Raw genomic sequence first — 13,754 nt, forward strand, 5'->3', positions numbered from 1 at the left:
CTTTATGTAACAGGTGTTGAGGTCACCACGCCTGAACGAAAAATTGATTCTGCTGTCTCTGTAGCTGCGTCACATGTTGTCTGATCTGTTTTGTTGCCCATGACAGTTCATAAGTCATTATCATAACTTAGCGGCCTCGAATAACCCTGGCCATAAAGCTGTATAACTATCTAAGAGTCCCACCCACTTGGACAGTATATGAGGAAGCAAAGGGTTTGCCAAAAAAATGGGATAGACCATGTCTTTTGGTGACTAGCAGTGGAAAGGTAAGTCTTTAAAGATTAGGAGACAGGGAAGTAATAAGAATACAGCACTCTGTAATGTGTGTCTTTGTGTGTGTGTGTGTGTGTGTGTGTGTGTGTGTGTGTGTGTGTGTGTGTGTGTGTGTGTGTGTGTGTGTGTGTGTGTGTGTGTGTGTGTCTGTGTGTCTGGGTCTGTGAGAGACAGAGAGAGAGATAAAGATCAGGACAAAGACCGAGTTTTTCTGCATTCTGGTATAATTATGAACTGGTTTCACCTGTGTTGTAAAAGACAATTTTTACGGAGTGAATACCAGTCAGTGGGTGTGGTCTGGCGCCAGTCATGTTTAAATGTGTAACATCTGTTTGCTCTTGTCCTATAGCCTTTGGGTTCCTGTGCTGTCGGGCTTGCAGGCAATGATACTCTCTCAACCTCACTTGGCTGCTTGAGCGGAGGCATTTGACACCATGTTTGTATTCCGAGGAAGACCCAAACCGCACTACTTTTTGACCCTGCTGTCAGGACTTGTGGAGAGCTTGTTTTTCTCAGGGGTGGCCTACGGCTGGGCTTCTCTGGTATTTGTCCTTAAAGCTGATGGATACTTTGCTGCATACTGTGTCAACTCAACCAGCGGTAATGACTATGTGGTGCAAACAGGTAAAGTAAATGAGGGCTGATATGTTGGATGTGGAGAGATATGCACACAGAAATGTGTATTTGTATACTCCATTGCTTTACGCCTGGAATAACAAGTTGATTGTAATCTACTACCCCACAATGACATCAATAACAAACATAAGGCTAAATCTTTCGTTTAAGAGGATTAGATGTGTGTTTTCCAAATCTATGCAAAAGTACAATAAACTGCAGATCAGCTTGAGGCCAGCTGTGGAAACACTAATAGCACCATGCTTCAACGGTGGGCTTCAGAACTCTGTATTAGGAGCCAATGGGTGACATCATGAAGAATACATCCATATATTAAAGAACACATGACGGTGAGGTCCAAACTCTTTCAAAAAGGGTCATAATGTGTTTTGTAAAAATGACCAAGCATTAGTGAAACATATTGGCATATTTGATAATAGTGAGAGTCGAATGTAAATACTTTATTTGATTTGATTTCTGTAATACTCAGGACGCGGTCACACTGGCAAACCGTGCAGTGCTTAAGCAGGCTTCAGCCCTAAAGCACGTTTAGAAAGGCCAGTGTGACCGCAACTGTGCTGTGCTTGAGCACAATTCACTTCTCTTTGGCACGCTTCTTGGGCTTGGGCACAGTTTACTTCATGCACGAGCACAAGCACGCGGACAGCGCGTGTGATCAGTGACGTATGATCACCGCGAGCGTATCTCTCCACAATCATTTTAAACAGTAGCAGGGGTGTTAGAGGGCTGTGTCGGGCCAAAACGACTTACTACAAATCAAAAAGTCCCAAAAGTTGTAACAGTGCTCTCTGTGTCTCATTGTGCTGACTCTGATGAGATCACGCTTCATTCCGATAGACGCTCACGATGACGTAAGTGGGCCATGCGCGTGTGAAATACCCTCTAAAGTAGTGTGAGCGCTGGCTGTACTCTCCGGCTGGGGAATAGCGCTGCGGGGGGCAATCGCACAGCACAGTTAGGATGGCCTGTGTGACCGCGCCCTCAGTCTAGAAGTGTTGTCAAACATCCAGTTACTTGTGCCATTGATTCAGACTCATGAAATCTAACGTCACCTGTCCCTCATTTGTCTCTTGATTCCAGATAATCAGTGGTCAGTTTTCTGCAGTGTCACCTGCTGTGTAAACATCGGCGAGCTCTGCTTCTGACCAAGACAAATTAGGGGGTGATGGGAGGAAATGTGCCAGGATTTTTTTTTATGGCAGTATCGGGATATGGATTTCATCAGGAGTGTTTTTCTTGATGATTTTAAGACTTTTTCTAACCCTGCATTTTGATTATTTATGAGCCTGTACCTACCTTTACTGCCCCATTTTTGTATGTATGTATGTTGTGTGTGTGTGTGTGTGTGTGTGTGTGTGTGTGTGTGTGTGTGTGTATATATATATATATATATATATATATATATATATATATATATATATATATATATATATATATTAGGGCTGGGACTTTAACGCGTTAATGAGATTAATTAATTACACCGCACATTAAGGCGTCATAAAAATCAATGCAAGATTAACTCATTAGCTACCGGCCATTTTCAGCGCATCTTGAACGATCTTTTAAGACCCAAATAATCTTGTTTTCTCTGACCATGTAAACACCAAAGTTACCTAAGAAGAGTGGACTCTCTTCCTGTATGTCTCAAATCAAACTTTTTTGATCGCGTTCATCTCGTGCACGCCATCCTTTGCTCCTCTCCATGATCCCCTACCAACAATTTTTCGTTCCCAGAATGTTGTAGGAACAAAAGCTCTGATGTTCCCGGAAGGGTGTCTTTGGGTTTGATTTTCGGTTGCCCATACGTTCCCATGGAAAGTTTGCGTTACGTTCTGTGTTGTTTGTGTTTTGTGTTGGTTGGATGTTTAGTTCTCCCAACGTTCCACATCGTGAGAAAAGACGACAGAGATCTCTGTCGTCTTTTCTCACGATGATGCCGCTCTTTCTCTCTGAGCTACAGCAAGCGTGAGCTGCCTGAACTTTTCTGACTCGCAGCGTCTCTCTGTGTCTCTGTCATCTCACATTTCTCCTCATATCCATGCTGAGCTCTCGTCTAAAGAGCACACCGCTGTCACCCACAGTAGTTTACGAGCAGGATTTTGATTGACAAGCTCCACCAGACTCCGCCTCCCACCGCTGAAAAATACAATTTACTTCTATAGACGCAGTAAACAGTAATCGAATGTCAATGGCAGGGAACACGGACATTTTAATTAATATTGTCCAGTTGAAAAAAAAAAGGATTTACAAATCTTCTCTTATTCGTGTATTCATTCTTATACATTCATTCACTCATTAGTCATGCACTATGATTTTGTAATGCCTGAGAATTCAAATTCTGTATGTGGGGACCTTAAACAGATATAATATTAAAATGTGATTAATTAAATCAATTAATTACAAATCCTGTAATTAATAAGATTATTTTTTAATCTCCTGACAGCACAATATACCACATTACGGCTGATGAATGTACTTGAAAGTAGTGTCCTCGAAAAAACATCTTCTGAACAAAATAAACAGGATTTTGTTGTTTAACCTTGCGTATGAGAATATTCAATGATTTAGTCTTCTACCAAAATCTGTTTGAATTGAAAAGTGTTGCTTCTGATATTGAATATTGATGTAATTAAAATGTGATTAATTACGATTAATTAATTACAAATGGCATAATTAATTTGATTAATTTTTTAATCAAGTCCCACCACTAATACATATATATATATATATATATATATATATATATATATATATATATATATATATATATATATATATATATAAATGTTTGTGTGTGTGTGTGTGTGTGTGTGTGTGTGTGTTCAAATGTAGTTTAGTGAGACGTTTCAAGACATTCTTTGGTTTTGTTTCTGACCTTAACAGAAAATGAAAATAATTTAGAACATGATTCATTTCAGAACCTTTTTTAAACTGTCTTTTTTTTATTGCTTAATCTCAAAGTTCCCTGAAATGGATCATGCAGTTTCAGGTGTTTCTTTGCGATTAAAGGGATAGTTTGGGTTTTCTGACATGAACCTGTATGGCATCCTCATCTATAGTTATGTACATCAGCGCTGTCTTACCCCTGTCAGCATCCTGTGACCCGAGATCTGGTCATGTTATCGTTAACTTAAAAAAGTTAACAATAACGTGTCTGACTACGACCCTGATGAAGATGACATTACATTTAGCACAGAGCCAAAGAGATATCTTTATAAACCCGAATATACTGATGATGATATTCATCAGATGGAGTTAGAACGGGTGGAGAGAGACAAGGCACAGTCATGTTGCTCCTGGAGCCACAGCTGGAGCCGGGAAAGAGAGAGTGACAGACTAATGGTAGTGCACTTGTCAGAAGTATGAAGTCATGCAGACAGAGGAGGAGTGCTACTGCTTTTTTCACGTACCTAGGTACGTGGAAAAAGGTCTGTAAGACACCCTCATTCAGTAGTGCAGAGAAGTCATTATTGTTTGTGATGCAGACAGAAGCTGCAACGCTGACCTCCTCATCAATTGAAAGGTCTTGCATCTGTGGCATGATGAGGTTCCATTCATGGCAGCAGTAGCACTCCACCTCTGTCGGCATGTTGCTGGACTACTTTCGTCTGGACCAAAACCGCACCAGATCTTGGGTCACAGGACGCTGACAGGGGTAAGACAGCGCTGATGTACATAACTATAGATGAGGATGCCATACAGGTTCATGTCAAAAAACCCGAACTATCCCTTTCATCCACCAAAGAGGTGAAGAGAGATGAAGTGGTTCCAGCATTTGATGTCCCCCTTTATTCCAATAAAAGCACTTCGATTACACAGCTGCATCTAGTCTCACATGTACCAGGAAACTTGTTGACTATTTCTCACTTGTGAAGGAAGGGCTACAAAAAATGTTTTCAACATCTCTGAACTCATTTTTCTTGTTTTGGGCCAGGTACCGTCATGCAGAGTGGAAATCACAGCAGGACATACAGTATGTGATATATCATTTTGGTTTTATGTTAGTGTTGTAAATCTGGTTCCGTCTGATACACAGAAGACATGGAGGAGACAAAACTCAACCAATACACACATTTCCACTAACTCATGTATCTCATGCATCTGTCTTCCTCAGCCAGGGATTGCACCGGTCAGGATGAGCAGTTTTCTCTCGTCATGTGTGTCGCTCTAATCAGCAACACAGTCATACGCTTCCCTGTTGGATATGTATTTGATCGCTTTGGAACAACAGCAACAAGGCTAATCTCAATGTGAGTACAGATAAAGTCTGTTTTTATGTCCTCTCAACAGGTCAGATCACAAACAAGCTCACAAAGTAGCTTAGCTGTATGCCAGTCGCCTCTAAGACTGCAGAGCCAGTCTCCACCAGCACACCACCATCATTCTTCAAACTGACAACATAAACATATGATAGAGAAATGCATGCATATGTTCCAGTGGTCTGGCTGTAGAACTTACCACATTGGCCCCTCAAAGCAAGTAGATCAGAGAGATCAGAATCCCAAGTCAGAGAAACCAAGGTTTTGAGTAAATCTTTTAAATGTCAGAACTTTTGGCATCAGTCAACTGTTAAAATCAGCAAATCTGGAAATTGTGTTGATAATGTGTCAAGCAACACGATATGATGGATTTGGTCACTGTGGGTTAACAGGCTAATTTCTAGCTAAAGGCTTTACCCTCTAATACATGAGATATGGAAGCCTGAGTTAATATGTTTTCAGCTGCAGAAGAGGATTAAATGCTTTTATGCCGTGCGCCTGGCTGTGAGGAACACTAAACAGATAGTCTGCTTATCTTCTAGACACTACACTAAAACTAAAAACTAAGTTTGATTTTTGTCATAAGTATTTTAGAGAATAAAGTTAAATGACTATGAATAAACACATTACCATGTCGCTTTGCATCCTGGGAAAAGTTGCTTTGCTTATGGGAAACTAAAGCCATGTTTCCACCAAGCAGACCAGTTCGGTTCGTCTCGGTGTGGCGCACATTTTGTGGCGTTTTCACAGACTTATGCCAAGACGAGCCATCCCAGTTTTTGGGACCCTTCCGTATGGGTGCCAGACTGAACAGATCTGCTCTTGGAAGGATCACTGCAGACCAATGATTGGTCAAAAGAATCGTTACTTACCCCTGGCGGCACACAGACTTCTCTGAAACAAAGCTTGATTGTTCTTTGTATTAAAGAGCTACATGCCAATCACAGAGAAGATGAAATTCTGCATGTCTTCCATCTTTGCTCTTTGTTTACTGTGTCGCGTTTTTCTTCTTTGTTTGATTCAATAGTAAATAGTGTTGTGCTGCTACAGCTTCACGCTTACAGCTGCGGCTTTTGGCATCCCGCTTACACGCCACCTACCACGAGAGGGCACAGTTTGCTGTGGAAACACAAACGAGATCAGGCTTAACTGTACCAAACCGTGCCAAACCGTACTGAACCGACCCGGACTGCTTGGTGGAAATGCAGCTTAAGGCTGTGTCCGACATCACTCCCTATTCACTATGTAGTGAAAACGCCATTTTGTAGTGCTGTCCGAAACCTAAGTGAGCGTGGTCATCCACTATATAAACTGTTGTCATTTACAACTTTTCGTTCTATTTTACTCACAAGGCAGCGAGAATCCTATGAGCAATGCTTGTGTTTTTAATCTGTTGTTCTTCAAACTACAGCACTTTCACTGTGAAGTTTTTGAATCCTTTGTTATTTATATTTAAATTGTTACTGTTTCCTTCAACTTATTTAGTTAGAGCCCTGCCTTATTTATTGTTGTGATTTGCTATATATTGCCTTCAACTTTTAACATGAACTTGTATAATTGTGACGTGGGCTGCTGACCTCTTGGCCAGGTTACCCCTGTAAATGAGATCCTGATTTCAATGGGTTTTATCTGGTTAAATAAAGGTAAAATAAAATAGGATAAAATACATAGTCTACTCAATGTATCCCACAATGCATTTTGAAATGTAGTATATTAGCGATGGGAGCACTATATCCCATCATGCATTGCGGTTCAAACAGAAGAAATGGCTGATTACATGATTAATGATTACTGATAACATGAAACATCATTAAAAACTGTCATAGAATAACACTGAGCTCTCTGTTTAACTTTCGGACGAGCCTCTTACAACTTTGAGCAGAAAAACAAACAACATGGACGTTAGCTGCTTAACCGGTAATCGTAGGTGATGCATTCACTGGACTTTTTTATTCTCAAATACAGCTCAATTAAAATGTTTTATTTGTTTTTTTTTGTAAAAAAAAAAATACACATAATAAATGTTTCTATTATATTTGGCTGTTGTGGAAAATAAGCTAAGTATAATATTAGTTATCACTGAAATAAATTCAGTTTTACAGCGTTTGAGAAAAATTACAACTGTAAATCCCCAGCCGTCTGTGAGCGACGTGAGAATAATAAAGTCACTGTCAGCAACTGGCGAGTGAGTCAGTAAACTGAAAAAAAATGTTTTGTTGAATTAACCCAATTTTATTAATTTTAGCAGTTGCACGCAATATCTTTATCTAGATCTAGATAATTTATTTACTCTTAATGTACATGTTATCTTTAAGTTATTTCAAATTAATAACATTTGTTGTTGTAACTCAAATACACATGGTAGATTTTACTCAAATTTCTTAAGAGATCACAACTAAACCCATGTTCATCAAACTAAATTGTATTGAATTATTGATTTGACTCATTCCAAACCGTGAGTGAGGAGGGAGTGCAGTGGATATTAGACCCAGCTGTACATTACGATGTTATCCGGCCAAGGGCACTGGCTTTCTGTGTTCTACATGGCATGGACTTGCTATCTGTGCCCTGTGGCATGGACTGTGCACCTTTAAGCATGTTTAATATTTTATATGTCAATAAATGAGATGTGTTGATGGGCTAAAATTATGATCAGAAAGGACAAACTGGGTTTTGTCTTCAGTTATAGTCAAATTACCATTACTGAGAGAGTATTTTAATTGGAGCCCTCACTGTCGTGGAGAACAGATGGCCAAGCAGCCAGGACAAGCAGCCTATGCTGTGGAGCACAGACAGCCAGACAGTCAGACAACCAGCGCAGTTGACCACAGACAGGCAGCTGGTCCATGCAATGGATCACAGACACACTGTCCCCATGTGGTATCTTAATGTGCATCAGAGTCTCATATCCACAGTGTTCTCTCCTCACCCATGGTTTTTCCTTTTGGGTTTTGCAGATTATTGAATTGAAACAACTTAACATTTTAAGTTGGATTAATGCAAAATATTGATTTGAGAAGAATAAAAATATTTAATTTATTTGACTTATTACGTTGTGTTAATTGAACTTGTTAATTTCATTTCAAAGAACTTAATTAATTTAGGTGTTACCGATTGAAGCAATTGATTTAAGTTGGTCCAACTACTTCTTTTTATTAGTTCACTGAAAAAAGTGTTTTGTTCAATTAACCCAATTTTATTAATTTTAGCAGTTGCACGCAATATCTTTATCTAGATCTAGATAATTTATTTAATCTTAATACATGTTATCTTTTAGTTATTTCAAATTAATAACATTTGTTGTTGTAACTCAAATACACATGGTAGATTTTACTCAAATTTCCTGAGATCACAACTAAACCCATGTTAAATAATTTAAGTTGGTCCAACTACTTCTTTTTATTAGTTGTAGCAATACAGAATTTTGAGTTGATATGATCCACAAAAATACATTGGAAACCTTAACTTAAATATTGAGTTGGATTGATTAAAAAAATTACATCACTTCAACCGATTGAAGATTCCCTTTTTACAGTGCAGGTTATCCTCTGGCTCTACTCTCTGATGAATAGGGCCTATTGCACATTACTGCCACCTCCTGCTCTGGAGAGGTGTTGCAGATGGGATTCCTACTTAAACCAATTAGGTTGAGTTAACATAAAGTGATCTTGTTGTTTTAACAATTTTGCACATCATGCTGAAACGACATGTTTTAATCATGTTTAACCACTGAACATGAAATAATCTAGTAGAAGCTACGTGTTTTATTTATGCTGATTGAACAAACACCAATGTTCCTTTTTTTGAGTGTAGTGTCCGAAATGTTGTTTTAATTCAGCTGGTTGAGTGGACTATATAGTCCACTACATCTCATTCACTATATAGTGAGTAGTGAGTGGGGAATGGGTGAATGATTTTGGACACAACCTAAGTCTTTAACCTAGGGAAAAAAAACACAGATAGCCCTTACAGCATCTCAAAGCTAAAAAGTTGGCTAACTGTTTGTCATTTCAAAGTAAAACTTGAGTAAAGATTTGATTTTCATTCATGAAGGTAAAAATGTGAATCAAACAGTTTGTTTGTTTTGTCTTCCTGTAGATTGTTGTACACCACTGGAACATTGCTTATCACGCTGCTGAGTGAAGGTGTGTGGCTCTGTCAGTTTGACACAAAAGACACCAAAGCATGAAAAACATGAGTAGACTGTGATGGGTGTCCTCTCTGTCTCTCCTCTTACCCGCTCTCTTTGTGTCCCACAGAGACAGCTCTGTTCCTCTACCCCGCCATGACATGTATCATGATTTCTGGTATGATCCTCCACACCACAAATGTTCAGGTATTTTTATCCACCACTATACACACAGCATGTGTGAGTACATTAAAAAAGTTAGCAAGCATAAAGAAAATTGCATTTTATGAAGGATTATTAGAAATGATTTTCTGTTAAGGTGGGGAACCTGTTTCATTTCTACCGCTCCACCATCATTACCGTCTACAATGGAGCCTTTGACTCCTCTGCCGTAGTATTTCTCATCGTGAAGGTAAACACTTAAAATAAACCTTATAGCTCTAAAAGTTCCTGAATGAAAATGAACGCTTTCTTCTTCTGTTTTTTTATAAACAGGTGCTGCATGAAAGAGGAGTGTCTCTGTATTGGTCTTTTTTCTTCCTCACCTCGTGTACCATCATCCCTCTTTTACGCACCGTCCTCCTCATGCCCAGAGGACATATTCCCTACCCTCTGCCTGACACTTACACATACGGGTAAGAACTAATTGCCTACTCGATAAGTGTGACATCAGCTTTGATAAGTCAGAGATAAATTGTTACATTTGCGTGTTTTCTTGTCCCTGGAGCAGTTAAATGCTCCTCACCTCACTTGCTAATCTGTCTCAGGGTAAGATGCTCCAGAGGAAGAGAAGAGGACAATAACATGAAGAAGAATGTAACTGACCAGAAGGAAGATAGAAAAGATACAGAAGAAGGTGGTAACTCACCTTTTTCTGACCCACTACGAACTAACTAGATCTAAAGCTCCTGATAGATTTCTCACTCTATCACACAGACCTGAAGAGCTATTATTTAGAAACTGGCGGTCTCATTTCTAAAGTCTTTGTTTGTTTCTCTTTTTATTGAATTCATACAGTGGCTACTTTCCGGAGCTGTGTCATATCCTGGCTCTTCCTGTGGCACCTGGTGTGGGTGGTCATAATCCTCTTTTGTCAGTTCATCTTCTTATCCAACGTCAACTCCATGCTCTCTAGGCTGGCCAATAATGACCAAACTGTTGGTAAGGTCAAAGAGGGGTTTTCCGCTTTCCCTTATTTACTAAACACATATTAAGTAGTAATGCTGAATGATCAAACTAAACGTGCTGATTTTCAAACCTGAATCTGTAAACTGATCAAAACAATCTGTTCCAAAAATAGCGCAAGATCTTCATGAGATCTCTAAGGTCATGTATCATAAGCCTCTAAAAACTGGCCAATCAGAAGGGAGGGGGTTTGTGGGGCAGAGACGTCAGATAAAGCAAAGAGTTCCAGACAGATGCCAGAATGATGGTTTTCTAAAACACCATTGAGAAAAAAAACAGGGATTAGCTTTAGCTGTAAATCATGCACAGGTTCTAAAGGGTTTGCAAGGAGGACCAAAGAGCCTTAAAGGGGACAGTACCCCTCCTCAGAATCAGTTGAATAAACAGAAGGAATTGTTCTTTCTGTGTGGGACTCACTGTTGATTGTAGCAGGGCAACTCATGTGGTCAGTGTTAAAAATTTGCACCATGCTTAAGCTGCAGTGGCTTTGCCATCTAGTGTATAACAACAACAACAAAAATAATATTTATAATAATAATAATAATAATAATAATAATAATAATAATAATAATAATAATATTTATAATAATAATAATAATAATAATAATAATAATAATAATAATAATAATAATAATAATAATAATGTTTATAATAATAATAATAATAATAATAATAATTATTATTATTATTATTATTATTATTATTATTATTATTATTATTGTTGTTATTATTATTATTATTATTATTATTATTATTATTATTATTGATGGAGCTATTTCATTAGATTCATTGTAAACACCAGGGGGCAATGAGCACGGTGCCAGGCAGTGACCTCCCAGGAAACCTATATTGGTAGGGGGTGGGTCATAGGGGTTATGCACCTGGAAGGAGATACAGGTTTTTACCAGGTCGGTGAAACGTGATGAAATTTTTGTAAAAAGTTTGTTCTCAGTAAAAAAGGCAAATTGGATTTCTGAGTGGAGCCTTTTTTTTTTTTTTACTTGCATACAACCCAACTGGAGAGGTGCATCATGGCTGTTTGTTAAAGTAATTCCCCAAATTTATCCTTTTAGTTTCTCTTCCTTTTTGTTTTGACAATCAACCACTTCAATTATTATTATTATTATTATTTTAGATTAAAAAAATAAAAAAAGTTGGCTGAGAATCCAAAACCACTTATTTTTTGCCTGTTTTCAACCCAGTCTCTGAAAACTAAACTAACATCTTAAAAAGAGTGTTATAGTTTTCATAATAAAGTAAAAAATTAGTGTAGTGTACACTGGCTTGGCTAACGTGCTTCAAAAAATTTGTAATTAAGGCTGGTTTGAGCCAAAATGTAAGAACAACTCAAAGTGTAATAACCTTTTTCCAGAAATGTTACAAACTGTTCTATTTTGGGTTTTATTACATTTTTTTTATCCCATTTTGTTGGTTGTCCTGGTTTCTCCTGCCCCGGGGCGGCAGTTCAAACAGGTAATGTCCTGGATGTGGCAGGTCCCAAAAGACAGCTGGTACACCCTGAACACACATTCAGTGTGTCAGCACACTTTTCATGGAGCAGTGGAGAAAGACAGCAGCAGTTTGAGGTGTCCTTGTTACACCGAGTTTATTGAGCATGATTTCTAAACTAAGAAAAATAATTGGCAGTGGGGATGAAACCCTTGCCCAAATATAAGATGTTATCATTTCCCTGCTTTTTTGGGTTCAACTTTAAACAAGTTCTCAAAACATGAAGCGGCAGAAGGGAGCCTAGTGTGTACATATTTGTTTTTAAGGTTGTAAACTGGCCAAAAAAGAAAAAGTTGTCATGTCCATTTTGTTGGCATCTGCTGATAATGAAATGTCTACAAATAGAACAAATGTGGGGCTTTGTTATCTAAATCACCTCTTCTGACTACCTCTCTTAAAATCCCTCTTCTCCAGTGAGCCACTACACCAATGCGTTCGCCCTCACCCAGCTGTGCAGTGTCCTCTTCGCGCCCGTGAATGGGCTCATCATGGACAGAAACAGGAAAAAGCCCCTCGCTTTGGGTTGGTTTTATTCTTTTATCCCACTGTGATCTTTTCGTTTAAGAAACATTAAAATCATGACACAGATCTTGAACACTAACTCAGATACAATAAAATGAAATGAAGGTCAGTTTTGATAGTGGTTAACCATCATCTTCTGTTTTTTAGGAGAAACCCGACGGGAGGCAGATTTGCATTCCTCCTGCCTCTCCCTCTTCCTCACTGCCCTGCAGTGTTTCCTCCTCTGTGTGTGCTTCACCTGTCCTGTCCTCCATCTGCAGTACTTCACCTTCATCCTGCAGGTCATCAACAGCTCCTTCTTTTATGGAAGCCATCAAGCCTTCATCAGTATGGCGTACGTTTATATTCCTGTCCTAATCCCATCAAATTCAGGCTTAAACCAGCAAATTCTGTCGACACAAGTTCTCTCCCCTCATTTCGTTTTCATCTCTTCTTACATCCCCCCTTCAATCACCTGTCCATCCCTCCAGGTTCCCAATGTCTCATTTTGGGAAGATGTCAGGGATTGCTATGTCATTATCAGCTGTTGGACTGCTTTTCCAGGTCCCTATCTTGCACCTCGTCCAGCACCAGCTCCACGGCAATCCACTTTATGTAAGTGTTCAGATGTTGTATGAAATGAACTTTGGCTTCGCCTCAGGACTTGGCTTTAAAAGCAGTTAGTTGGGATTAATTCTCTGTATCTTTTTTTTTTTCAGGTAAATATAGGTGTTACTTTTCTGTCTCTTTTTGCCTTTATACACCCAATCCATGTCAAACTGTACTGCAGGAAGCTGGCCAAACAAAGACCAGAGAAGACCCAAAAGACTGTTAAAGCAACAAGTGTTTTGTAGTGTGGCTGAAAATTCAAACTGTTTTTATTTTCTTAGTAATGTGACTTGCTCATATTTGCATGTATGTCTGTATATGTGCCTCAAACAGTTCAAAGATTTTTATTCATAACTCATTTCCTAAATTTCCCCTCGGAGATAGATTAGGTATTTTCTATTCTATTCTATTCTATTCTATTCTATTCTATTTATCACAATCTGAGTAACAAAAGAAAAAGAGGAAAAGCAAGTCTCCATTAAAACTGTGTAAATTAAAAAGATCTAAGCTCTTTAATGATTTACTGCACTTGGATGTATGTATGTATGTATGTATGTATGTATGTATGTATGTATGTATGTATGTATGTATGTATGTATGTATGTATGTATGTATGGATGGATGGATGGATGGATGGATAGATACAGTAATGA

General features: G+C 38.6%; 1 protein-coding gene across 1 annotated transcript; it reads left to right on the top strand.

Annotated features, from left to right (window-relative positions):
- Positions 1-707: 707 nt before the first annotated feature.
- On the top strand, positions 708-13,346 carry LOC141784387 (equilibrative nucleobase transporter 1-like). The gene is made up of 13 exons (XM_074662217.1): positions 708-897; positions 4,844-4,882; positions 5,024-5,159; positions 9,267-9,313; positions 9,428-9,504; positions 9,617-9,709; positions 9,793-9,932; positions 10,065-10,153; positions 10,315-10,458; positions 12,406-12,513; positions 12,661-12,847; positions 12,984-13,107; positions 13,212-13,346. Exons 1-13 carry the CDS (start codon positions 708-710, stop codon positions 13,344-13,346), a joined length of 1,509 nt encoding a protein of 502 aa, XP_074518318.1.
- Positions 13,347-13,754: the final 408 nt, after the last annotated feature.

This window comes from Halichoeres trimaculatus, unplaced genomic scaffold (assembly GCF_033239565.1).
Source record: "Halichoeres trimaculatus isolate MK-OKI-2021-1 unplaced genomic scaffold, fHalTri1.1 fHalTri1_scaffold_2, whole genome shotgun sequence".
NCBI lineage: Eukaryota > Metazoa > Chordata > Actinopteri > Labriformes > Labridae > Halichoeres > Halichoeres trimaculatus.

Coding starts and splice junctions, on each gene's coding strand:
- LOC141784387 (XM_074662217.1), top strand. CDS start 708: ATGTTTGTATTCCGAGGAAGACCCAAACCGCACTACTTTTTGACCCTG. Junction 5,160..9,266: donor GCAACAAGGCTAATCTCAAT/GTGAGTACAGAT, acceptor GTCTTCCTGTAG/ATTGTTGTACACCACTGGAA. Junction 9,933..10,064: donor CCTGACACTTACACATACGG/GTAAGAACTAAT, acceptor AATCTGTCTCAG/GGTAAGATGCTCCAGAGGAA.